The 27,005-nt window shown below is 39.7% G+C and overlaps 1 protein-coding gene across 9 annotated transcripts in view; it reads right to left on the bottom strand.

Moving 5' to 3' along the window:
- Window positions 1–27,005, bottom strand: part of PLCH1 (phospholipase C eta 1) — a 207,545-nt gene that overhangs the window by 58,155 nt on the left and 122,385 nt on the right. For all 9 annotated transcript variants that reach the window (XM_084769032.1, XM_084769039.1, XM_084769038.1 and 6 more), the window contains 4 exons: window positions 23,093–23,222; window positions 18,954–19,124; window positions 4,710–4,803; window positions 2,738–2,941 (listed from right to left, as the gene is read on the bottom strand). In XM_084769032.1, coding sequence (XP_084625158.1) covers window positions 2,738–2,941; window positions 4,710–4,803; window positions 18,954–19,124; window positions 23,093–23,222 — 599 coding nt within the window. The remainder of the gene's footprint in view (window positions 1–2,737; window positions 2,942–4,709; window positions 4,804–18,953; window positions 19,125–23,092; window positions 23,223–27,005) is intronic.

A 27,005-nucleotide genomic window follows, 5' to 3' on the forward strand; every position in this document is an offset into this window, starting at 1 on the left:
AGGTGTCCCACCACTCTCCTGGATCAGTTCCCCCTTCCCCTCTTTCTCTACACTGTCTGTGAGTGGATCAAGCTATACTTACATATCCCTGTCTAAACTATAAGCTGAATATTATACCTTCAGGTTCGACAACACTTAGCTAGGGCACCACACCCCCCTTTCTCTGCTTCCTAATCCATGGAGATATCAGCCAGCAGCCTCATGTTACTGCCATTACAGCCTTAAGCTGTTCTCACTGTTGTCCCTAACCACCATGACACACCCTCAAATCTCAGCACACTAAATCCTTCATCATGGGCCACACCCTCACACCTCAGAGCTCAGTGAGATAAATTTCTCCCTTACTTAAATTGCTTCTTATGAAATGCTTGGTCAAGGTGATGAGAAATGTAGTCGTTACAGAAAAGTGATGCCAGAAAGTTTAGGCACTGCTCTGACACACTGGACCATGTGACTTAGAGGCCTCTGGGACCTGTTTGTGGAAAGAATGCAAAAGTGTTCTCAGGGCCTGTGGGTGAGAGAAGCCCTGGACTGCTGTTAGTAGACTATTCTGCTGTAGGTTAGGAAGTCCAGAATGTTGTCTGAAAAATGCACAGCAGAAAGCAAGACCTCTATTAGGAGGCTAGTCACTTTGTACTCTGGCTGGATCTGCCTGTGTCCGGAAACGTAAATGAAATTGGATCCAAAAATAGTGGATTGATTTATTTGGCAAAGGATATCTGAAGATGGTAACATTGAGGGTATATCATAGCTATTATTGTCCTTTACATTTATCCATATTTACAGCGAGACCGCAGAAAGCGGAGCACAAGGATATGAAAATATGCAGCTCAGTGGGGGGAAAAAGCCCAACTTTTAAGAAAATGCTAAAAGTGAGCACAAGGCGGGGGGGAGGCTGGGGGGGGACAAGTTGTTTCTTATTAAAGAAGTTGATGCTCATAGGCTGGGGTATAGCTCAAATGGTAGAGCATATACTTTGGGTGCCTGAGGACCTGGGTTCAAGTCCCAGCAGTGAGGAGGAGATGGAATTAAAGAAAAACCGAGACTTTGCACTAGACAATAAGAAAGGTGATTTGAGGACAAGACACCAAGACAGGGTACCATCCAAAGCTCCAGAATGAAACAATGTAACTCATTTGAAAATCTTCCATTTGACATGAGAGCTTCTTAACAAAAACAGCCTCAGGGCATCCCACTTGAGCCAAGCTGCTGCAGTTAGTGTATTCCCAGGTTCAGGCACACGAGGACACAGAGGTCATGGCAGCAATAGTTCATTTGGGCCAGGCTACATCACAAGCAATAGCAGAACTCAGCTTTAGTCCCATGGAGCTGGTTTTGCAGGCAGGCAACAGGCAAGAGTAAAGAGCTGTGGGACCTTGTACCAAGGTTCTAAACATCCTTCGAGGTCAGGCAACTGGTGGCATGGTAGGATTCCCGACCCAGGGCTCCTGTGAGCATGGGAAGGTGGGCCTAAGTCACAACAATGATCACAGACAAGACAGATGCCAGAGATGGAAGATGTTCACTGAGTAAAGCTTCAGAGATTGACTGAGTAAAGCAAGCTCAGGAGAGAAACGGCAGATACAACAGGCAACGGGGCTCATGGAATGGACCATGCAAGCTTCTTTGAATCCAGATGATGCCACCAAGAGCTCCAAATGCTGGACACTGTGATCCAAGGTTTGGGGTTCACCCTGGTGGATTTCAGTCTTGATTTGGTCATATCCTTCTGGGCTAGGCCCCCAATGTTCCACTTTGGAATGGTTATGTTCCGTGTGTAACTGTATTATTTTTAGATTTTACAGGGGGCTCACAGTTCTGAGACAACTGAGTCTCAGAAGAAACGGAACATTAAATACTGTCAACTAAGATACTTTGGAGGCTCTTAAGAGACTAAATGCATTTTCTGTTATGAGATGAAAATACAGAGATGTTTAACTGGAGTCGGAAGACCTTAAACATGGGTGACACCATACCATGTGCTTGGAGGCCAGACAGAATAGCAGAGGGGAAATGAGAGAGCCTGATGACTACCCAGCATTCATCTCTCTCTGCTTCCTGACTGCAGCTACAACGTGACTAGCCACCTCACGCTCTCACTGCCTTCCCCATTATAATGATCTGGTCTCTTCGAGCAGAAAGTCAAAACAATCCCCTCTCTTAGGGGGAAGAATTCCTTCACTAGCTTCCAAACCAAAATTTGAACCTGACCCAAAATTTGCCTGACTCAACTCTCCTTGATGACTTATAGTTTACTCCATACTCTACTGGCCTAGACTAACACTCCTATACCATACCTGTATCTCAAATAACAGAATTTTCATACCATACTAATATTTTATGTATGTGCTCCCTGATAATTTGTGAGCTCTTCAAAGACAAATACCACATCTTACTTATATCTGTGACCTCACCACTAAAACTGATCTGCAACTCAATAAATGCAAACCATGAAGTCTCTTCAAAATAAATCAGTGACCTGAACTATTTTTGCTGTTTATTTTAAAAATATCTTTTCGGGTAGATTACTATTTTTAACAGTTTTTTTAAAAGCAATTAAGGTGTGTTTCCCAAATATTGGTACATTTCTCTGTCCCTGGTGGTTGAAAAACTGACAAAGAAGAAAATGACTTTATAATGAACAAATATCTATAATTAGTATAGGGATAGCTTTTTGACCTCTGCTGTTTAAATGGCCTATTAACAAGTCACACGAGCGCAGACAACCCACACTTACCTTCCACACACCGGCATCCCTCCTGCAGCACGCGCTCATACATATCCACTTTGGACTGGGAAAGGAGCTGGTCCCCAGTCAGGTATGTGTTGTGAGATGAGGCAATGTAGTAGTTGCAGAGGGGCTGGTCCATGTCTTGGTACACCTCGTGGTGCAAAGGGTTAAACACATCACAGGCAGGACTACGCATGAAGTTCGTGAAGCCTTCAGAGGAAAGAGTGAAATGGCACAGCTTTCAAAGAATATCTACGTAATCGATGCCAACAGAGACAAAAAAAAATGGTCAAAGAATATTCATAAGTAAGTATCAGGATCACGCTTGTGGTGACAACTGGGGCAATGAGAGGTCTGCTTGATGACAGCTAGCGTACAAACAATATGACTTTAGGGAGTAGCCACTTAAATACATCCTTCAGAAAAGTTATTTGACGTCTTTTTTTTTTTTTAACTGAGTTGTCACAACGAAAGCATCTATTCTACTAAACTCAAGATATGTTTATGTAGTGCTACCCCAGGGGTGGCTAGTATTGTATTATAGCCATATTAAATCCCGCTTAGCCAGCAGCTGATAAGTTGTTACAATGTTCCTAAAAACAGCATCTGGTAAAGTAGAAGGCCAAATTTTGCCTAAATTCAGAGGGTGACGACTAGTAAGGACACTGGCTTTGGGAAAACGGCTGCCAATGGCTTTTACATAAATGACTTTAAAAGAATGCTTAAAGTTTGTGTAGAAAGTCTACCAATTTTTCTATAAGCTTTCCAAACCTAACGCCTGAGTCAAAGAGGACGTCATCGTGATGGACTGATGAAGAACAGTATGAGTGGCCAAGCGCAGCCATTATCATGATAGATGTTTCTACTCACTGAGACTCGTTTGGTAAAATTCAGTCTGTAAATATCCTGAGTCTCCAGCGTTCCTTCATGGCAACCTTGATGCTCATAACTACAGACCGAACTTAATTGCATCTTTGGGGGAAGCCTCAAGAAAAATAGTCACATCTAAGCACAGTCTTAAGAGGCCCAAGTCAGTTTGTCTTCTATTTTTAAATAATTTTAATGATAGAAACTTTTAAATTATTCCTCTTCATTTTAATTCTCTTCCAGTCCAGGAAATAAGTACTTGGTATCAGAGAGTCCGTATCAAGCCAGGTATGGTGGGTATGAGCCTGATTGCTCTACACACACACACACACACACACACACACACACACACACACACACACACCACACCTCTGTCAATGCTGATGATGGAAGCTGGGGAGTCAATTGTTGCCTTGCATGTTCTTGGAGAAAGTTGAGTTTCCCAGAAGTCTTTGGTTAAAATTATCGGTTCTGCCTGTGAAATCCCACAGCCTATAATTTATTTCTCTGCATATTTTAAATGCATACAGTTTATACACACCCTAGCTATATTTATACCATATTATTTATGTATAAATCCTAGGAGCTAAGTTCTGAATTCATAATTATAAATAATAAATTTATATAAATATAAATTTCTTTTGGTCTTACTTTCCTTAGCTATAAATGAGGTTGTAATATAAACAAGACTTCTAACCATTTCTAGAATTCTACCAATTGGGAAAAACAAATCAATTCCTAAAATTTTGTTTTTTAAAAAAAAGTTTATTTTCAAGTCACTATTTTTTTTTTTTGATTCTTTGTCTGGGGGCCAAATGTCCCTTCCTGCAATCATCAGGACATGGCTATTTAAAAAACAAAATTATCCATTTGAGCAAAGTCCAAATATTTTTTGGCATTCACCACACACAATGGTAGCTTAAGGGGTTCTGCAAAAATAAAGAGAAAAGCAAGTCCAGAGATTTGCTTTGCAGGAGAATGTATGCTTTCCAGGCTTTATCTGAAATACCCAAAATTCCATGAATATTTCCCAATTTTGCTGCTGAAATTTTGTAATAAAATTTAAGGTAACAAATAGGAGAGAGACACAGAGGTTAAGGCCACTGGTTACCTTCTATGCCAAGGACATTCTTCGCTTTATTTTCTTCAGAAACTTCAAACTTCTTTATGATGTCAAGGCAATAGTCCACAGTGACAGTACTCATCTAAAGAAAGCAGAACAGAAAGAAAGCACTTGTCACTTCATGAGCTGTGTCCTTCTATACTGCAGCAAGGCTTTCAATTATTACCCGCTTCCCAGTTCTGGGGCTGAGGTAAGTGCTCTGGAGCTCCCAGGCTCATGTTTCCTTTTTACCTTTGGAGGATGGTTAAGATCTCACCCTGCCTAGGCATCCTTCAGCTTCAGTTAGTAAACACAGCCTTTCAGCTCTGAGACAAATGTTCTCCACAAAGTGATAAAATAAAATTAATGCAAAACCACTGTCCAAAACCCACTCACTATATAGTAGCTCAATGGTAAAATACTTGCCTAACACTTATAAATCGATGAGTCTGATACCTAGGATGTAAAAAAGAAATAGTGATATACTGACTAATAGTGATAAGGGAAGCCAATCTTGTGAGCCAATATTTTAAAAAATGAATATTAAAAACACATTTTAATTATATTCCACAGGGATTCCATTGTCTTTATGTTTAATGGGTTTTATCTTTTTTATTTTATTAAATCATCTATTTAATAGCACTTAAACTTTCTGCAGAAGAAAATGCTGTTATTTGCTTGTTTGGTTGAGTTTTGTGGGGGGGTTTCCAGATTGAAAAATACACAGTGCTTTGTTTTCCAATCTAGCTGCATAGTAGCATCCTTTAAATAAAGCCCGTCATCTTGACCACATCCCCGGGAAACATGGTTAAGTAGACAGAACTGCAAAGGCTCCAAGGAGCTCCAGAGACCCAGAAGGCTGCGAGCAACTTGTCTACTATAAGCTAGACTTAGCACACATGCCCGTTTCGTGTAATATAAAAAGAACCACACTGATCACTTTTTGCTCTATAGAAAGATTGAGTTCACTTGGCAATTATTCAGTTGTGAGGTCCTTTGTTCCGAGGTGCAGGGGCCACGAGCTACACTCAGATAAACCATCAGGAGCCGATGGGATCTAAAGCAAAGTACAAGCAACAAACTACCCATCGTTCTAGAGTGAAATTAATGGTAGGTGAGCAGAGAATTCATTATCACAAGGCGCAAAGCGGAATTAGATTTTTTTTAAAAGATCATACTTAAAAATTACTCACCAGGTTAGTGAAAATATTAGTAAAAATTAAGACAATTCTAGAAATAACTTTCTACCAGTTACAGTGTGAATTGTTGTGTTAATGATAGTTAAGGTTAAAAGAGTGACTCTGCTCTCCTCCTGCCCCACAGCTTTCTTGTGTAAGCAGCTCTGTAGCATGACACATTTTTATTTTTAAGCCTCTCTTTATGATGCCTTTTACATTTGTATATTGCTATCAATACAAAATAGTTACTGCAGTCATCTTTATTTTTTTTAATCATCTTTATTTTTAAACGTGCACATTGTGTATAGAAAGTGGCAGAAGCTTTGAGTGTGTGAAATCCTGAGTCAATACGTGCATTTGAGAGAGGCATGGCTTTGTCAAGGTCTCCAAAAGCTCAGACCCGTGAGGAAATCACAGTGCCTTTCTTGAGCTGGGCTCAAAGAAACAGCAAAACCTCCCTCTGAGGCCTGAGTGGCGGTGTTGACAATGTGCACAGATGTCCATGGCCACTTTCTTACCTGGATATTTATGAACTTAAGACTACAGCCTACAACTGAGATTAGCTAAACTGTCTCCTTGCTCCATCTGTATACCATAAACCCTGTCTCCTCGATCAGTATGTACTAAACCCACTTCCTTGTTCAGGTGTATGCGATAACCTCAGCTCCCTGTTGAAATGTATACAACAACCACTAAACTTCCGGGCCACTGAGGCTTCTCCATGAGAAGGTCCAGTTCACCATCCCCAGCTAGCTCTTTGTGTCCGTATCTATGCTTGTGTCCATGTCTGTGTCCATGAGCGTGTGTGTGTCTTCTTCATCCCTTCATTGCTCCCAGTAAGGTTTGTCCCTGGAGCCAAGCAATAACTTGGAAGCCTGCAGAGGCTGAGAGAAGGCATCAGATCGTCTGCAGCTGAAGTTACAGATGCTGTGAGCCCCTGAGGTGGGGGCTGGAAACAGAACTCTGGTTGTCCGCAAGAAGTGTATGTGTTCTTAATCACTAAGCCATCTCTCCAGCCCCTACAATTGTCATCGAAACTTAATACTTTCTATCTCAGCTTATAGGTAGCAAAATCAATGCAGAGAATAGTTAAGCAGTGCCACCAAAGTCTTAAAACTGTGAGAGGCAGGAACCGAGGTTCAGATTCAGACCTTCTGGATTTTAAATCTAAACCTTTTTCACTCATATAGACCTACCCCTTTGATGTTTTTTTCATTTGTACTAAAATATTTGAGGGGTGTTTGGCTTTTTCAATATAGCTGCAACTTATGAACCTTTCAAAGGTTTTACAATTTTGAAATCAGTTCCTGGAATCGGACTTCTTGCATTATTTAAGACTGGACTCAGCAGGCTACCAAGAAGAGACTTGATACCTTATGAGCATATTCAGGAGAAGGAGGTCCCCCTCAGTCACAGTTATAGGGGAGGGGAGTAAGGGGAAAATGGGAGGGAGGGAGAAATGGGAGGATACAAGGGACAGGATAACAATTGAGATGTAATCTGAGTAAATTAATAAAATATATTTTTTAAAAAAGACTGGACTCATTCTGTTCTGTTGACTACTGTATTTTCAGACCATCTAGAAGTGAAAAACACACACAATATAGATGAGTCGTGGAAAGCAGTAGCACATCTGACCCCGCTCATCCTCAGAGTGTTAGTTTGCTAGACAGGCATTCCCAGTAAGTGAAATTCCAAAACAAAGCCAGTGGAGTAAATGATTACATTTCTCGTGGCCACGCTCCTTGAGCGCATCAAACACACAGCTGGAACGGAATTTGCAAATTTTAATATTGCTGAACTTATTAAGTCAAAATTGCAGTGTTTATGACTAAGTACAATTCCCCTTTTATATTCCCAGAATTATTCCTCCAAAGACAACATAGTTAATACTTAATATTGTTTTTGAAGTGGACCATCACACTCCTGTTTTGTTTTTGTTATTTTCCACTTTATATATTACCTGTTGACTTGTTATGTTAAACATTATGTAAGAGCTGTACCTAACATAAGCTCTCTTGAGTCAGCAAGGCTCTCCCACTTTGTCCATCGCCCCCATTGTGTACCTACATAATGTTCATTAAACAATATGGCATTTAAATGATTCCAACTATGCAAGCGTTGAACAGTAAAACTGCATTCCCTCTCTTAACGGAATTTTTTTGATTTAGTGATTGCGGCCATTCCTATTGATTGAGTTTTAATAGGTCAACCATGAAAACTCCCAGTGATTCTGATGGCACTTTGTTATATTTTTCACATAACGGAAAGGCAAGAAATGCCCTCTCAATTGCATCGTCCCCTTTAACCACAGTGCCTCTTTTAGGCTTGTCTGATGTGTAGCTCTCATGAGCTTGGGCCCTGACTTCCATAACACAGCTCTAAGAAAGTCAGGTGTCTGCATTTTGCCAGTGTTTGTATTTGTTTGGTACTTTTCTTCCACACATTCCTTGTTTGACAGATTATTGAGTCAGAAAGCTCTCGGTTGGAATCATTGCTCATGTTTCTTGGCTTCCCAGTGGCTTAGGGAAAGTCTCAATGTGGTTCTTATGCTGATTCTATTTACTCATCCTTCTCCAGGCTAATTCAGTTAGCTTTGGTCTTGGAATTTTTTTTCCGCTTTAGTTTTACATAATGAATTTGAGTTGCATCTGAGTGGCTCATCTTCCACAATGTTCACGGTCCTAACTGGCTTTTCTAAATATTCATCTCTTTTTATGCTTCTAACTGTTTGTATTGCTAGATAATTTCCTCCTATGGACTCTTTCTACTTTCAGTTCTGTCTGTTCTAGTTCCTGCACTTCATAAACCTTCCCTTGTGTCAACCTCACTACTTTCCAACTTTAGGTTTCTTGGAACTCCCTTTCCACGCCCCCCTGAATCTTTTTGTATGGTGTCTCATTCCCAGTTTACATTTATAGCTTTCTTATTCTGATGACATAAACAGCCAGTTTCTGATATTTCCTTCTTCCTGTGTTGCATCTATTCTATTTCCACCAACTTTCTTGTTTCTATTTGTTTGCTTATTTGTTGCTTGTTTCTTTCTTTCTTTCTTTCTTTCTTTCTTTCTTTCTTTCTTTTATAGTATAGAATTTTTTCAAACACATGGTTAGCCTTGGCAATTGAAGGGGTTGAGTGTAGAAGCAGAAAAGTAGGAAAGGATCACTGAGGAAAGGGGCTGGGAACATGGAAAAGGGGAATGGAAGAAAACAGAGGGGAAAATTTACCAGGGTGGAGGACAGGAGGGTGGAGTTTATGTGGGGGGGACAACAAATAATGGTAAGGCTGTTTAAATTTATTTAAAGACACATTTAAAACAAAGTCATTAATAGGTTGGACAGAAGATCTATATTCATGAACAGAGCTGTTTCTTGGCCTTACTGTGGGATTCTTGGGGCATGCTACTGTATTTGATTTCTACTATAAGTTTATATCTTAGGATCTCTCTCTCTCTCTCTCTCTCTCTCTCTCTCTCTCTCTCTGTCTCTGTCTCTCTCTCTCTCACACACACACACACACACACACACACACACACACACACACACACACTTTGGGCTGTTATTTAGATATCTAGGGCTACTCTAACCAACAAGCTAGTGGCTTAAAAGAAATTCCTTTTGTCATGATAACGAAAGTCAGAAGTCCAAAATGAAGGTGTCAGCAGGATTAGCTCTCCTGAAGGCTCTGGTCCCAACACTCCTTGTATTGAAAGAGGCATTATGTATCCCTTGCCTTGAGGAATACTTCAGTCTCCACCGCCTACAGATAGCCTTCTTCCTGTATGCATTTTCTATTACTTATTTATGAAAACCTTCACTTTGAGACTTAAGGCCCATCTGAAATCCAAGGTAATTAAGATTTTAATTGTGTTTATCAACACATAATCATTCAATGTAGCACCAATACATTAACAGGTATTAAGAATTATCACTTTGTGTACCAATGTTCAACTCACTATAACTGGTAATATTACCTGAAGATAAATTTCTAATAGTGTACCTAGTGAAGATGAATCTGGGTGAAATAAGAATCTATCAATAGACCAGTGTTTGATTTCACATATCTTTGACGCTACCTGTGGCCACCAGTGGTGTTTTGTTTTGCAACTGACTATATTTTTAAAAGGTGAACACTCTAGTGTCTGTAACAAATCTTAAGTCTTCAGAAAATGATGAATCAATAGCACAGAGATCAAATGCCTCAGGTATGTCCCATTGAGCTAATCCAATTTCAAAACTCAAATGCTACCAAGCTCTCTTACTGCACACAATAGGTTGTCTTTAATTTTCCTTCATTCTAAAGAATGCCAAAATGTACAACTTCCGAAAATTTTCTGTATAAATTTAGCTATGTCTTTAGGATAAATGGATCAAAGTTTGGTAAATTCTGAAACTTTTCAATTTGTAAAATTGCTATATTGAATAATTAGACCACTTGCAAACTAAAGTAAATACTGTGATTATTAATATTCACTAAATTAGTAGGTTAAAATAATAAGTTCATGGCTTAAATTTGTATTTTTGCTTACTGGTGAGGACAAAGTGTTTATAGGTGCTGTAGAGGAATTTTAGTCCAGCAACATATCTTCTCTCTCAAAAGATCATATCTAAAGATGTTCTAGGTCTATGTGATCTTGCTGGAATGCAATTGGATTTCATTACAGTGTGATCTGGCTGGAATACAGCACATCCTTAGTGTACACCTTTAACCTCAAAATATGAAGGTAAGGATAGCTTATAGAAGAAATCAGCCATGTTGGAAAGTGACATCTAACTGAGGGACAAAGTGACAAATTAGAGAAAGATTTTACAGAATGAGTAAGAGAGAGGATATGCCCAACGCTCACAATAACAGGACAGGAAAAAGAGACTACATAAAAGCAGTGCAGGGAGAGAAGAAGGGTTTTTGCCAAGAGTTTCTTACTGGGACAATTTTACAGAGACAGGCTACAGAGAGAACAAGCTAGACAAAGGTAAAGACAGAATGAGCCAGAGAATGAGAAAGAGCTAGAAGATTAAAACATATTGCCAGAATTAGTTTGAAGCCAGGCAAAGCAATTCAGTGAAAAGCAAAAAAAAACAAAAAAAAAAGCCAGTTTGAATCAGTCAGATTAGAGAGAAGTTTAGGCCAGAACAGCTGACTTGAACCAGCCAGTGAGAGTTCAGAAAGAGCTAGAAAGCCTTGGGAACAGTTCTCATCTCAGCTCCTCATCTGAGAAAAATAAGAACAACATTTATATTTATGCTCAATGTATTTGGAAGGACAACCCAATGTGATTGGAGAAGACAGTCCCCAACATTGAAGAAAACAGAGGACAAATGACAAAAACATCACAAAGAGCAGAGACATATGACAGAAAGTTACAGAGGAAAAAATTGCCTAGGATTTTCTATAAAGGAAACAAGTTTGGTTTGAATCCCAAAGAGACTTGGGAAAACCCTGGAGCCACAGGAACCTCTGAAAAAAAAATGAATAAGAGTAAGCAACTCCAAAAGATAAATTTAATTATATAGACAGACTTTACTTGCATTAAAAAATGGAAAACTCCATTTTGGATTCCTTAAGAGCAAAGGTAGGACTTGAGGAGATAGAAATGTTACTTTAAAAAGCCATCACAGTGCTTATTGTAATGGTGGCCACTGAAGTAAACTCCTCTTTACTTTCAATTGCAATCTATATATTTCTTCTAAAATTTTTTGAAAAAAATAACTGGGAAACAATAAAAAATAGCTATACAACAAGAAAAATTAGTTATAACAATACAAAGGCTTAACAGAAGAGAACAAGAATTGCTTAATTGTAAACCTATGGTACCTAGCAAAATTGAGGAACATTAACAACCAATTGAATGTACAGAGCCACCTCTTAATTAAATTGAGGAAAAGTTAGTAATTCCCAGTTACCTGTGAACAAATGCCAGAAAATGGTGAAAATTCACAAAATGAACAAACTAGCCTGGAATCCTACTAAAATACTAGATCTAAAACATTTTAAAGAAGCAATAGTAATGTATACAATGCACTCACCCTATATGAAACAGATGTTAAGTACCTGCCCTACCCAAAACAGGATTATCCCCCAAGACTGCAAAGATTTAGTAGCAGCTGTACTGGAATTACAATGGCTGACAATGATGGTGCAATTATGGAAAATTGTAGTAGATCTAAAGGTGTTAATATCATGAAAGATCAATTGTTAGGTGAAAGTCAGTGTTCTGATTTACAAAGTAGATGCAATTTGATGACTCCATTACTATACAATGCACTTTAGTAGCTTTAAGAGCCTGGGATAAGGTGGAAGAACAAGGTTATGCAAAGACCCAAAGAACCTTTACTAATTCCTTATATAGGTTAACATTAGCTATAAACAGGGCAATATCAGATTCAGATGTGAGGTCAGTATTAATTGAAACTTGAGCTTTCAGAAATGCAAATGCAAAGTGTAAAAAAGTTTTTAGACCTTTAAAATATCAATCAGTGCCTATTGATAAATGGAATATAACTTCTGCTGATATTGACCCTAATGACTATTGGACATTAGGACAAGCAGTAAGTGGACAAGCAGGAACCAATCATCCTAGATATCAAAATGTCCATTGTTTTAACTGTGAGAAACAAGGTCATTTGAAAAGAGATTATAGGCAAGGTATTCATAGACTTCTCTAGAAGATCTTAGCCTTCCTGGATTTGTAGACAGTGTGGTAAGGGTAAGCATTGGACTAGTGAATATAGATCATATTTAACATCTTGAGGTAATCCCTTACCAATGAGAAACTCCCTACAAGATAATCCTTTAGGTGCACTGACCCATAAAAGCATTTTTCTCACTAAGAAGATTCAGTATTTCATTTTTGTGTGTATTACAAATACTTCCCTACCTTGTGAGTCCCTTATACAGAGTTTGAAATATCAGGCCTTAAAGTTTCTAATCATTAAAATGTTCCTTTGTGGTTTCTGCCTATTGAGATACACTAATGTAGACAGAGGATAGATAGATAGATAGATAGATAGATAGATAGATAGATAGATAGATAGATGATAGGTAGGTAGGTAGATAGATAGATAGATAGATAGATAGATAGATAGATAGATAGACAGATAGAGATCTTTCAAGCCCTACCCATATGTAAGTAGCTTCAAGCTAATTTAGAAAATTAAAGTAGATACAAATATGCCAAGGCAGACTTCACACAGCACTGACTTCTGTTTCCCATAAAAAAAAGTTTACTGGCAGAATTTCAACATAAACAGAAAGGGGAAAGGAATGCATGCCCCTTAGCAAGCGATGTGCACTATTGCCATTCAAATGGTTTGGAGTGATTCCACTAGCCTGGATGAAGTTAAAGTCACTAGACTTATGTATTTTAATTTTAGTTCTTCACATTGCTGAACTTCTGAATATCTCAGTCACATTCATCAAGACCAACCTTCAACTTGACAATGAGAGGTGGGAAAATGGGTAGCAGCTACCTTTTGTATAAAAAAGAACCCATTGGGGAATAAATAAATAAAGCACTACCAGGAGGAAAAGGGAACTCAGGCTAGATGGACAGGATCCTTGCAGAAAGCCAACTAGGATGCTCAAACATCAACTAGGAACTGGGGCCAAGTAACAGGCTGAGACATGTTGGTTGACGATGGGGATCCTGGCTAAGATAAGAGCATGATTCTTTATACAAGAGGATTTTTAAGAATAAGGCTAAGAAAAGGGCTTTTCAGAAGGGTTCAGAGAAGCCTGGTTAGAGTCATCAAGGAGCTGGTTTTAAACTGTTGCCCCAATCCCCTTCAGGTTCAATTATTCAACAGAATGACCCACAGAATAGTGACAATGCTTCTCTTCAGTTATCTATGTATATTAAATGGCAACTCAGGAATAGCCAAACAAAAGAACTGCATAGAAAATGGGATCACTGCAGAGACATATGGCCTCTCTGGACATATACTGTCACGGCATCAAATGTGTTCATTAAGTGTTGAGCCCCAGGGCATTTTATTTATGGAATATTTATGATATAAGCATGAAGGTACAGACTGATGACATCAGTGACCAAAGTTATTAACTTCATCTCCAGATGCCTCTCCTTCCCTAGGCCCAAAAGTGGAAACGAAAGCTCACCACCTCCCATCACATGGTTTAAACTATTCAGAGGCCCAGCAAATTCAAATGTGAAGGGGACTGACTCACTGGAAATAACAAAATTTATCTAGTCAATCAGGAAATGCCAAGGGTTTTGATGTTTCCTTACCACGATCAGGGGACAAAGAGCACTTATATGGTTAGTATTATACTACATTATGGCAGATGTGGGAATAATGACCCAAAGGAGAATTAACATAGAAGAAAATTCTAGCTGTGTATAAGTAATGAAATTCTGCATGGGCTACCCTAACACCCAGCATCTCAGAATGAAAAAATAGCAAATACAGGAAGGTGTCTCTGAGCTCCTCGTAGGCTTTCTTATTTTAGGCAGGTATTTACTCCTGGGAAGGACTTTCTGATTTTCTCCCCCAATTTAGGGTGTAATACTCACATTCAGAGATGCCCTGCCTATACCCACAGAGAAGGAGCCGAAGACACAGATGCCAGAAAGGCCTGAACAGGCAGGTCTTGCCAACTCCTCCTCTGCTCCTGCTCTACAGCATGATGTCATAGCCTTTATCCCTCATTCACAATTCCCCATGTCTACATATCTGTCCATGTGCCATCAGACCTGACGTAAAACATACACAGGTAATCCTATTTCCTCACATCCTCGGTTCCTTATGAAGTCTCCCGTGTCATAAAAATTTATCATAGAAGTCTGTATGGTTTTCTTTCTTCTTCTTAAAATACTTTTAAGATCCTCAAATTGTAAGAAAAAATTTTTTTTGGAATTGTAAAACCTAGTACACTCATGGGTACCTCTTACTTGTCATCCTACATAGGCTCTTTGGAAGTGATCAAATCTGTACAATTAAGTAAATATGAAATTTTATCGAACAGTTACTATAAGAAATTAACTAAAAATGGCTATTTCCATCCTTCACCCAATCCTGCCAGGGAAATATGGCTATCAGAAACATTTGATGACTTGCAGAGTTGAGAATGAAAGGCTGTGGTTGTTTGAATGAGCATGGCCCCCAAAAGGCTCATGTTTGAATGCTTGGGCCCCAGTTGATGGACATGTTGGGCCTTGTTGAAGGAGGTCTCATTTTCAGTTTCTTCTCTCTACCTCCCGGCTTAAGTTTTAAGACATGAGTTCTCAGCTGTCCCTGCCTCCATACACTCTCACCTCAGTTGTCATGGACTCTAGCTCTCTGGACTCATGAACTCAGTTAAATGATTTCTTTTCTAAGTTGTTCTGGTCATGCTGTTTTATCACAGCAATAGAAAAAAATACTAATACAGAGGAAAATGTGATCCAAGTCAAAGAAGTAAGGTGTATATCCAGATGTGCTTAGCCCTATCCTACCACGTAGTCTAACAACCACAACAACAATAATAAAGCCCATTCACAACAAAGCATGCTAACTGGCTTGAATAGAGAATAGAATAAAAGAAACATCAGAAATCAAGTTTAATACATTTAACTTTAGAAATCTGAAAAAGACACCAAGGAAGGCATTGAAACCAGTTGGTGGTTGAATATAGCTTTCTTTTAAGTGAGAGCCAATGGGCTGTGCTCCAGATGGTTCTCTTGCCATTTAAATGAGGTGGGTCTCCCCAGGAAACTGGCCGAGTAACACCCTCTACTTCTGGTTCCCTGTCAGTTTTTCTGCGTCTCTAGTTTCCTTATCTCTCTTACACACACCCATCCCCCAAATTAGCATGAAATTCCTGTTTTATAGCCAGCTTGAAAACAGACTTTAAAAACAATATAATTAAAAGGCAAACTTCTGGTGCAATCAGTTAGCATGCAGTACTTAGATCCATAAAAAGAACACATATGAAAATATAGTCATCTCAACTACAAGAAATGTCAAGCAAATGCACACTAAGATGATATTCTATGAGTCCATATCATCACAAAGATATTAGTAAGTATTTACTTGCTGCTTTATTCATTATTAACTGAAAACAATCTCTTATACAGCATTACAAAGAAAATTTAAGGTTCAGACTCAGTGGCAAGTAAATTATAGAGAAAAAAACTTTCTCTGCTTTTTCTCATTCTCTCTAAGGCAGAAGTCTGAAGAATATAATGAACCAATTCAAATTGCATTTAGCTGTCATAAAAAGTACCTGCCCATCTCAGTAGGACTAGTTTTGAAGCAATGAGACATTTGCCACTTCTGACCCTGCAAGCAGCACTAGCCAGCCCAGATTAAAAACAGACAAATTTTGAGCTATGATAAGTAAAACTGGCATTTTTCTGGCTTAAACAAGAGAAAATTAAAGGAAGTTTCAAAACTTGAAATTTGAAACAGAAATAAGTTCAACTCAGATACAAAACCTCTCCACACACAATTGAAAAATTAGATTTTTTTTAAAGAAGTCATCTCAAAAATTTAATTTAGATTACATCAAAATGGCTCTGTGGGCAGAGGTGCTTGCCACACAAGCTCACTGACTAACCAGAGCTCAATCACTGGAATCCATGTAAAGATGAAAGGAGAGAATCAACTCAAAAATTGTTTTCTGGCTTCCACATACATACTGTATCGTGTGTGTCCACACATAATAGACATCACACAGATACTGGGAATAATAAATCTTTAATTCAATTTAATTAAAATTACGATGAACACTAAGCTAGCATGATTGTATATATATATTAGCAATTTATTAGCATTTTAATAAAGGTACTTTTCTTACATTTATTTGCTTACTTGTTGGTTAGTTTTAAATGTTTAGAGTTTGAGTTAGTTTCATGTCAACTTGACACAAGGTAAAGCCATCTGAGGGGGATAGAGGACCTCAAGTGAGAAAAAGCCTCCAAAAGAGCTGCCTGTAACCAATGAAGTCTGTAGGGCATTTTCTTAATTAGTGATTGATGGGAGAGGGCCTAGCCCATTGTGGGTAGGGACACCCCTCGGCTGGGATTTTTATTAAAAAAAAAAAAAAAAAAAAGCAGGCTGAGCAAGCCACAAGGAGCAAGCCAGTAAGCAGCACCCTTCCATAGCTTCTGCATTAGCTCCTGCCTCCAGGTTCTTGTCCAGCTTGAGTTCCCTGCCCTCCCTGCTGAAGAAGAAGAAGAAGAAGAAGAAGAAGAAGAAGAAGAAGAAGAAGAAGAAGAAGAAGAAGAAGAAGAAGAAGAAGAAGAAGAAGAAGAAGAATATGGAAGTGTAAGTGGAATTAAACCCTTTCCTCCCCAAGTTGCTTTTGGTCATGGTGTCTCCCACAGCAACAGTAACCCTAACTAAGGCATATGGACACATTCACACCATAGCAGATAGCTGGTGGTCAGAGAACAGCTTTGGGAGCAGTCCTTTCCTTCCATCAGGTGGGTTCTGGAGATTAAACTTGGGTCATGAAGACCAATAGTAAGCAACTTAACCTGCTGAGCCATGCCACTGGCCCACGAAAATGCTTTTAAAAAGGATGATTTAAGTGTATATACATGCCTCTGTGAATGTACGTGCACATGAGTGTAAGTGCTATGGAGACTAGAAAAGGATGTTGGAGGTATAGTCAGTTGTAAACCATCTGATATGGGAGCGAGTGTAAAAGTCACCTACTGAAGTGTGTGTGTGTGTGTGTGTGTGTGTGTATGTATATATATCCAGGTGGCTGGAGATATGAAGAGAACACTGCTCTTACTCGCATATATACACATATATGTATATACACAGACATATATGTATATGTGTGTATATATACATACATACATACATACATGCATACATACATATATACATACATACAAACGTGTGTGTGTGTGCGCGCGCGCGCGTGTGTGTGTGTGTGTGTGTGTGTGTGTGTGTGTGTGTGTGTGTCTATATGCATGTGAGTGCTGGTGCCCATGGAGGCCAGAGTGTCAGCTCTTCAGAGCTGTGGTTACAGGTGGCGTGAGCAGACCAGAGTGGGTGCTGAGAATCAGGCTCTGGAAAAGCAGGCAAAGTTCTTAAGCACCGGCCCATCTCTCCACCTCCTCAGAGACTTGTAAATGAAGCAGAAGTTCAGGAAAAGAATATTACTGCATCGTTCCCTTTTTACTTCATAATTAGTTTTATACGCCTAAACAGGGAAAACCTTAAAAAACATGTTGCTTTGCTGAGCTTCGCAGAGCTCAAGACAGTTGAGGACCCTGAGCCACACGAGAACCCTGTCTCAGCAAGACCAAAGAGAAGTGTGTTGTTTTACTTCTTAGTGTAATTATAAAACATGGAGAAATAGCTCTGTATTTTGAGATCTCTAAGGGTATATTTTGCACATTCCCAAAACTTAGCACAATGACTTGGAAATATACTTTGTGTCCATACAAGGCAATGAGTTAGCCTGAAATGCCACACATCCAAGTGTCTACCTATGTTTGAGATTCATATATAAAGCCATTTACTTCTCCACTGTACTGAGAAGTGGAGTTTGAAGAATTATAAAACAGCAATATAAAAATGTAAACTTATTGAACATAATTGACCTTATAATATATGAAGATTTAATATTATCCTTTAAAATTTTTAAATTCCCACTCTAGGCAGGGCCAAATTTACTAGCCTTTATACATGATTAGATGCCAGTTTCTTATCTGAATTATCAGTGTCCATAGTGTGATCTAAGAATTGTCACAGTAAAAAAAAAAACTACACTATGAGTTAATATCAATTAATACTAATATAAATCAATACAAAGTTCAAATTTATACTATAACTAGTACATCACAGTATAAAAAAAAAACATTGCAGTGTATCTAAAATGAAAGATGAGTTAAATTTCATTCCTTTGTAGAAAAATACACAAAATATTCAACATGGGCAAGATAAAGTTATACATGCTAGGCTTCGGAGCTGATAGACAGATGTCGTAAACTTTGATGACTTGTGCTGTCTATCGGTGTATCCTGGGTTTAACATATACCTACAGTCAAAGACTCAAAAGATGCCCACATCTCTCAAGTACTTTTGAGCGAACAATTCACTCCACAGTCTAATGATACCTTTTGTTCCACCTTCAAAAACTGAGCCAGCTCCTCCACAGTCAGGTAGTCTTTCTTGTCACTGTAGCTCAAGAGCAGCAAATAAAGATCACGTCTCAATGACATCATTTTGTAAAAAACACAGAATTCTTCAAATGTCAAGGTTCCCTGATTCTCATCTGTGTCAGCTTCCTGAACAAAGTATAGGGGAGAAAGCTGGTGAGAATTGGAAACAGAGAATTCAGAATAACAAAGTAACATTCACTGTAAAGAGGCCAACACATGAGTCACAAAAATACACTTTAAAGCACACAAAGAACATTATTAACATTATTAAAAATTTGATTATTAGGTAAGAAAAGAGGTTTCGACAAACCATAGTCAACTTTATACAAACTAATTTCTCTGGGTTTAAATTAACTATATAATTATAGTACATCTGTAAGTTAACAGAAAAATCTTTGAAGCAGAGTACTGAAATAATACTTAACAGTAAAAATAAACACATCAAAGTGAACAAATCTAATTCAATTTTGTAAGATGCTGAGGCTAGAAAGATGGCTCAGCAGTTACAAACACAGCATCAGCTGCTATTGCAGAGGACCCAGGTTCTGTTTCAAGCACCTCCATGACAGATCACAGCTATTTAATTCCGGTTCCAGTGGCTACAATGCCCTCTCCTGGCTTCCTTCAATACTGAATATATGTAGTGCCTTATATGTATGCAAGCAAAACACAAATTTAAAAACATATGTGTGCATTAAGCCTAAATCTGTATGACAACCCTGCTTTCAATCCCAGAAGCAGAAATAAAAATTACAAACAAGCAAGCAGTAAGCTGCTAAAGGCAGATTGAACCTTTAGAGCAAAAGCTTGAAGTCAAATGTGTTAGCAAACAAAACCTGCCATGAGAAAGAGGCAGAAGGGCGGCTAGCTGGAGGCCTGTTTGCACTGCATCAAGAGACCCTGTCACAAACATAAAATAAAACAAAAAGCTAGCAAATCAACTGAAAAGCTAAAAAGAACTAAGCCAAAGGAAACCAAGGAAACTGTAAACAAAACCAGAAAGGGTATCTTTAAAAGCCAATGAGGAAACCAACAGCTGATCTTTGAGGAAACCAATCAAAGATAAACCTTGAGCACAACAGACGAAGGACAAGAGAGAAGGTGTGCTTTAATACTTGTCTCTCACCCGCCTCAGAACTGTAGCATCTTAGGAAATGAATTTCTTCCCCTAGGACAATCTCTGGTGCTTCATGGGTGGCTTCCGGCTCTTAGAGCCAGCAGAGCCAGTGGTACTATCAGTTTTCCCTCCGAGGAAAGGTCTGAATAGCTCACGCAGATAGATGTTTACTTTAAGTTATTGGTTGCTAATAATTACTGCACAAGAGCTATTCAGCACAAATCTTTAGACTGGCTGAATTAGTCACTAAACTGCCAGGGAACCGTAATGAGCAACCAAGCCACTTACAGGATTGCTTTCATTCAAAGCACACACAATGGTAACCAAACAGAAACTGACAGGAAATGAGTGGCCTTGGGTTGTGGAAAGAACACTAAGATGTTAAGTAGATTTAAATATAGCCTGGAAAGTCGAGATGCTCATGAAAAACATTTGCTTACTGCTCATGCTTGCTTCAGTGGCACATACGCTAAAATTAGAACAATATAGAAAATTAGCATGGCCTCTGAGCAAAGATAACATGCAAATTAGTGACGCATTCCAGATTTTTAAGCATCTTTTTTCTTAATGCTAACTTTAGGTTAAGAGCACATAGAAACATATTTCAACCTTGTATAGCTTCTGCATGGTGCATTTTAAATGACGGTTTAGATTGCTTTTGATATACGGGGCCTGTAATAAAGAGTCTTTGCATCGAGGATATTGAATAAACTACTACTGTTCGCTTTACTGTTACAACTGTATATCAGCATGCTTCATCTGGCCAGGCATGAGGACTTACACCTTAATGCCAGCATTCAGGAGGAAGAGGCAGGCAACTCTATGTGAGTTCAAAGCCAGTCTGGTCTACATGGTGTGTTTCCGGCCATCCTTAACTACATAGTGAGACCCTGCCTTTAAGGGTATGCCTGTCTGTGTGTGTGTGTGTTTACTCCTATTTAATAGATATGTATAAGATCTCCACTTGCCTGTATTAAAATATCCCAAACTCTGAAAAACTAAAGTCTTAAATCCAAAATACTTCTGGATTTAAGAACTTCATGTGGACTTAATCTGTGTAGGATTACTGAACCCCTCACTCCCACTACAAATGTTTCTTTGCAAATCCCTGCCTCATTCCAAATCCACGTGGACATGCTTCACGTAGGGCAGGGATACTTGCTTGGTCAGTTTCTGGCTTAAGATATTTTAAAATCTGAGAGTGTGCTGTCTCACTGCATATACAGTGGCTTATTAACCCCGAACTGGAGTGGCACAAGGAGCTCTGTAAGTTCTGAGGCAGCCTGGGCTGTCAGCAGATACAGAATGATATAGAAGCATAAAAGAAACTACTTAGGCCACAAGGGTGTAAGTGTGTGATGGGGAAAGAGAGGGGAAGAGAAGCAACCAACGTATTTATGAAAACGTCATAACGAACCTGACATATACGTCAATTTAAAACAGTAGCTTCTAGGACCTAGAAGCCTACAAGTAGAACAGTATGATAGGCAGATTTGGGCTCAGGGGTCCCGCTCAAACTAAGGCACCAGCCAAGGACAATACAGGCGGTAAACCTTAAATCCCTACCCAGATCTAGCCAATGGACGGAACACTCTCCACAGTAGAGTGGAGAATGGGATATTACTTTCTCACATACTCTGGTGCCTCACCTTTGACCATGTCCCCTGGAGGGGGAGACCTGGTGGCACTCAGAGGAAGGACAGCAGGTTACCAAGAAGAGACTTGATACCCTATGAACTTATACAGGGGGAGGTAATCCCCCTCAGGAACAGTCATAGGGGAGGGGAATAAGGGGAAAATGAGAGGGAGGGAAGAATGGGAGGATACAAGGGATGGGATAACCATTGAGATGTAACAAGAATAAATTAATAAAGGAGAAAAATAAAAAAATAGAAAAAATAAAACAGTAGCTATTAAAGGAATAAACTTGTCTAAAGTATTGACTCTGAACCGTAAGACATAAGACAAATTTTTTTCTAGTTTCCCCTGTATTTCACTCCTTCCTTTTTTCATTTCTTTTCTTGTGTTGTTCTCCAGTACAATGGAACCAAATAGCCCAATACAAACCATCTCTTAAGGGGGTATCCCCTAAGCAAGACCACCTTAAAGGGTCAGAGATGGGACCCGGCCTCTCTTGCATTCACTATTGAAACATATGGCCCCTGTTGCTTATGTCCTTGCCCTGATAAGAACAGAGCAGCAACTGGTTAGAAAACAAAAGCCCCTCCCCCCCCAAAAAAGAAAAGAAAAGCCCAAACATAAATCACTTTACCTCTTTATGCCTTTTATGTGTCTAGTCACAACAAATGAACAGTCTTAATAAAACATGTATTATGCATATAACTTATCTCCAAATAAATATCATTTTGCAATTTATCTCTTGCTCATTACTAACAATGCGATCTGGTCACTGTCCAACACTGCTCACTTCCAAGCACAACCGAGCTGGATGCCAAAGAGTAAGTTCCAGCTCAGGCCCTTCCTCACGATTGAGAGGAAAGAGCATCTTGTCCCATATACCAAGAGAGGGCTGAACTCTGACTGACAGTAGCCCTTCCAAGCCTCCTGGGTTTTCAATCTTATGCTCCAAAGGGCTCCTAACAGTACGGCTTTCCTCCAGTAACCTTGTTTTCATTCCAAACCCCACAGCAGACCCCTGTGGCAGGCAGACAAGCGTTCTCAGCCTCTCGAAAGGACCTGAGCAAGGTCATCACACCGTTCAAGTGTCAGGAAAAATGCTTCTGGCTGCTCTTGAAAGCAGAAACAGCAAAGTATTTGAGGGGCTGGAACCGAACACTTCAGTTTATGAAGGATTTTTCCCTTGATGAGACACAACGCCTCTCTTTATCAAAGAAAAAATAAAAGAGGACAGAGCAAGTAGTGGCAGCTTCCAACAGAATAATAGATTTTAATGCACCTAAGTACGTCAGTGAATTGTTGGGTTTTACAAAAGGCCAGGCCAGTTGTGACCACATACCTGGAACATTTGCCTGACTTTTCGGCGGGGCAGGTTGACATTCAGCTTATGCATCAGCTGGTGGATCTCTTCAATATTCAATAAGCCGTCACCGTTCTTATCAGCCTCCTCAAACGTCTGCTTTACCCACGTGCAGAAAGGTCAAGGAAAAGTTTTCACCCAAATAAGAACTGCTCGCTCATTGCCTGCCACAAGCACACTGTCAGGAACATGGACACAGAAGACATGCTTTTGAGGAGCACCTGCAGTGCACAGGCTCTGATGAGCACCTGATAATGACAATCACAGAAAGAAGGGGCAAGGGGTGCACATGGGTGGTGCCCTCCACCGCAAAACTGGAGTCATACCAGACTGCTGAAACACTCTATCTAACCCAATCTAATCCAAATTAAGTGTTAAATCTACTGTTGAAAAGCCCCGTATTCCACCAGATGAAAAGGGGCAGCTTGTCACGTTGCGCTTTCTGTGTAGAGAACAGCACCCTAGCCTCTGCTCACAACACCCCAAGTATTTCTGTGTGGCTTCATATGCTGCCCCTTCTCTCATGGCCTGACCCCATCTTCTCAGTTATGCAGCCATGCCAACACAAATTTCCTTACTACACAGAGGGTTAGAGGTCCTCACTTGTGGAACACAGAGACAACAGCCTGGTGTAATGCTCTAGCTCTTGGGTCAAGGATCTCATTATGATGAAGTTTCAAATATAAGAGATCTAGGCTTCGTCTTCTCCTATGCCCCCTCTCTCAGTACACGTTTGTTTTCATCAGCCTCGCAATCAAGATCTCATCTCTATTTTCTGAGTCTTATTCTTATTTTTAAAAATTAGAACATCTACTTGAATCTCCTTATGGCTAGAAGAGGGAGAGAGAGAGAGAGAGAGAGAGAGAGAGAGAGAGAGAGAGAGAGAGAGAGAGAGAGAGAGAGAGAGAGACGGACAGACAGACAGAGACAGACAGACAGACAGACAGACAGGGAATGAAGTCTCAGTTCCATGACTCTTGTAACCTGATTTGGCATCTATGTTTCTTCCACATAAGGCCTAAAGCCTGCATTCTACCAAACCCTCCTTTATCACTACATATGACTGCACTGCCCTTACAATTACAAACATCTAATCATAGTCAGTATGCTCAGATCTGGGACTCAGTGGTGAGAATACGAAGCTAAGTTTAGATATAAAGGATTCATACGATGTGCATTGAGTCTTACAAGACACGCAAATAAATGAGCAAATTAAATGGATGCCCTGAAAATTCTCAACATATAACATTTTAATATAACATAGCTTAAAAATAGTATGTAGGCATAGAATATTAAATTCAGTTTCAAAGTTTAAAGAGTATTGAAGAGGAACTGAACAATCATGACTTTAAAAAGGAAAGAAAGAATGAAACCAGAGAATCAAATTCAGGGAAAGGCATAGGTTTAAAAATCAAGAGAAGATTCAGAAGTTAAGAGCACTTGCTGCTCTTCCAAACAAACTGGGTTCAATTCCCAGCACCTTCATGAAGGCTCACAACCATCAAAACTCCAGATCTAGGGGAGTTTCTCTGCCTCTGTGGGCAATAGGCAGAGAAATGCATGTATGAGAAACAACCCCCCCAAAATAAATAGAAATCAAAAATTTAAAAATAAAACAATAATTGGGAGAAAAGAAGTGAAGCACAGCAGAGGGTCAATGGATAAAGTCACCTTATCAAGCAGGTAACATTACAGAAAGATTTCTTTTCCCTAACTCAAATTATCAAGCAACTTCCCAGTGACAGCAATCCATACTTACATTTCCTATATGATTCAACGTATGACTATGCAAGATTAATGCCTTAGGAAGTAAAAAGCTTATATGTGTATGAATGAGTGAAGGAAGGAAGGAAGGAAAGAACACAGGAACCCCATTAATTTACACAATGTATATGTGCTAGTCACTGTAAACTTAAAAACTAAGTAACGACAACCAGAAAGATTAAGTTTGCTTTCCTTCCAGAGTTATTTTATAACAAAATTAAGACAAAAGCTCAGCTCTTTCCATTTTTTTCCCTCATCAGATCAGTGTATACTTTACCTAGAGTTTAAAGGGAGAAAAGAACTAGAAGAAAAATAAGTAAAAAATTCAAGGGATGGTCATTACTAATATTTTTGGGGGGGGGGTTTCTGTTTTCTGTATGCAGCACCCTCCCCCTTGAGTGCCACCGTTTTTGACTGAATACTCCTCTGTGGCCTGCAACACACTCAGCAACACACTCAGCCATGATACAAAGGAGCGAATCAATGAATCCAATGAAAGCAATATTACCATCTACTTGTTCTACAGAAAGACTTGGGAAGAGACAAGGGACGGCCATCCTTCAGTGTGAACAAGAAATAAGCACTGGTCCTGATTCTACTGCGGACACAGGCCTGCTATAGCGGGTCACCCATGTCACCTCTAAGTGCCGCTGTTTCTACCTCTCCAGCATCAGAAAACATAGCTAGATAACCGTGAGCGCACTGTAATTTCAACATCCTATGAAAGGAAAACCCATTATTATTTCCAGTAGCAGCACGTATAGAAAAACAGTTGAAAGGTTCCTGGTACCTTCAAGCTGTACTCTATAACTAAGAGGTGCGTGCCCAGAAATGCCCTGAGCTGATGAGTCATTACCACACACAACAGCAGCATTAAGAAAAGTAAGCCATTCTGCAGAGGAAAAATCAGAGGAAAAAGGAAATAAAGGTTATGGTTGGTGCTGTCTATGACAAAACCATAGGAGAATGCAAAATTACGTGGTATTACTTCACATGCGGGTGAGAGTAGGCAAACTTTCTGTGAAGTGGCTGCCATTCGCCTGCTGAGTGTCAGTGTCTTTAATTCTCCTGACTTAATTGTTGTCTCTGAGGCTTACTGCCCCATCTGCTAACCTTGGTCTAGTCCCAAAAGCTTCTAGCATCCGTACAAGCTAATCTAGGACTAGATTGTTTTCAGCCTCTGAGACTTACTGCTGAATAAGCTCATTCTTTCCAGGGCTTTCTGAACTCTAGCTGGCTGGCTCCACTCAGTTGTTCTGGCTCAAATGCCTCTCCAAGCTGACTGATTCAAACTGGCTTCTCTCTCAACCTCTGACTGAACTGTTCTGCTTGGCCTCATACTAACTTTGGCAGTCTGTTCTAATCTTCTGGCTCCTTCTCATTCTCTGGCTCATTCTGTCTCTACCTTTGTCTAACTTGTCCTCGCTTCAACCTGTCTCTGTAAAACTCTCCCAGTAAAAACTGCCTCTGAATTCTATGAACTGAACTGTCACAAATTCAGCTCCACTGCACTGCCTCTCAACTCACTGACTCAACTGAACCACCTGAACAGAACTCAGAGATCTGCTTGCCTCTGTCTCCTAAGATTAAAAGCGTGTCTGTATTCCAGCCAGAGCAGCCATGTGGCTGGATTAAAATTCCTCTACACACAACCTTCCGGTCTTTGCAGACAACTCATCTCCGCTACAGCCCCTCCACTCATGGGGTGTCATCTTGATAAACAACACCCACAGGAAGGTGCACAGCTCTGCTTCAGCAACACTTTGCTTGTGCACAAGGAAGCTCAAATTTTAACTAAAAAATGTTAGCATTCTTTTTAACTTTTTCAACCCATACTCAGCTAATAATCCTAGACAAGCTTAGGAGGTGGGCTGCATCCCCCCCACCCCCAGCTTGAAGCAGGAAAGTTCTAACTTACACCAACATAAGGGGAAGCCTCCAGGTGGCAATTCCTTCAGTGTCAGGACAGAGGGCATAGAGAAAAGAGGGACCAGGCTGATGGAGCCGATGCTGAGGGCATACACCAGCACCATACACTTTGCGTGGGGTAGGGGTGCTGAGATTTCAGAGTTCCTCCACCCGAAGGAAGAAGGAAGAAACTTGCCAGCCTTTGGCAAGGCAGCATCAA

Source organism: Acomys minous, assembly GCF_964271855.1.
Source record: "Acomys minous genome assembly, chromosome: 19".
Taxonomy (NCBI): Eukaryota; Metazoa; Chordata; class Mammalia; order Rodentia; family Muridae; genus Acomys; species Acomys minous.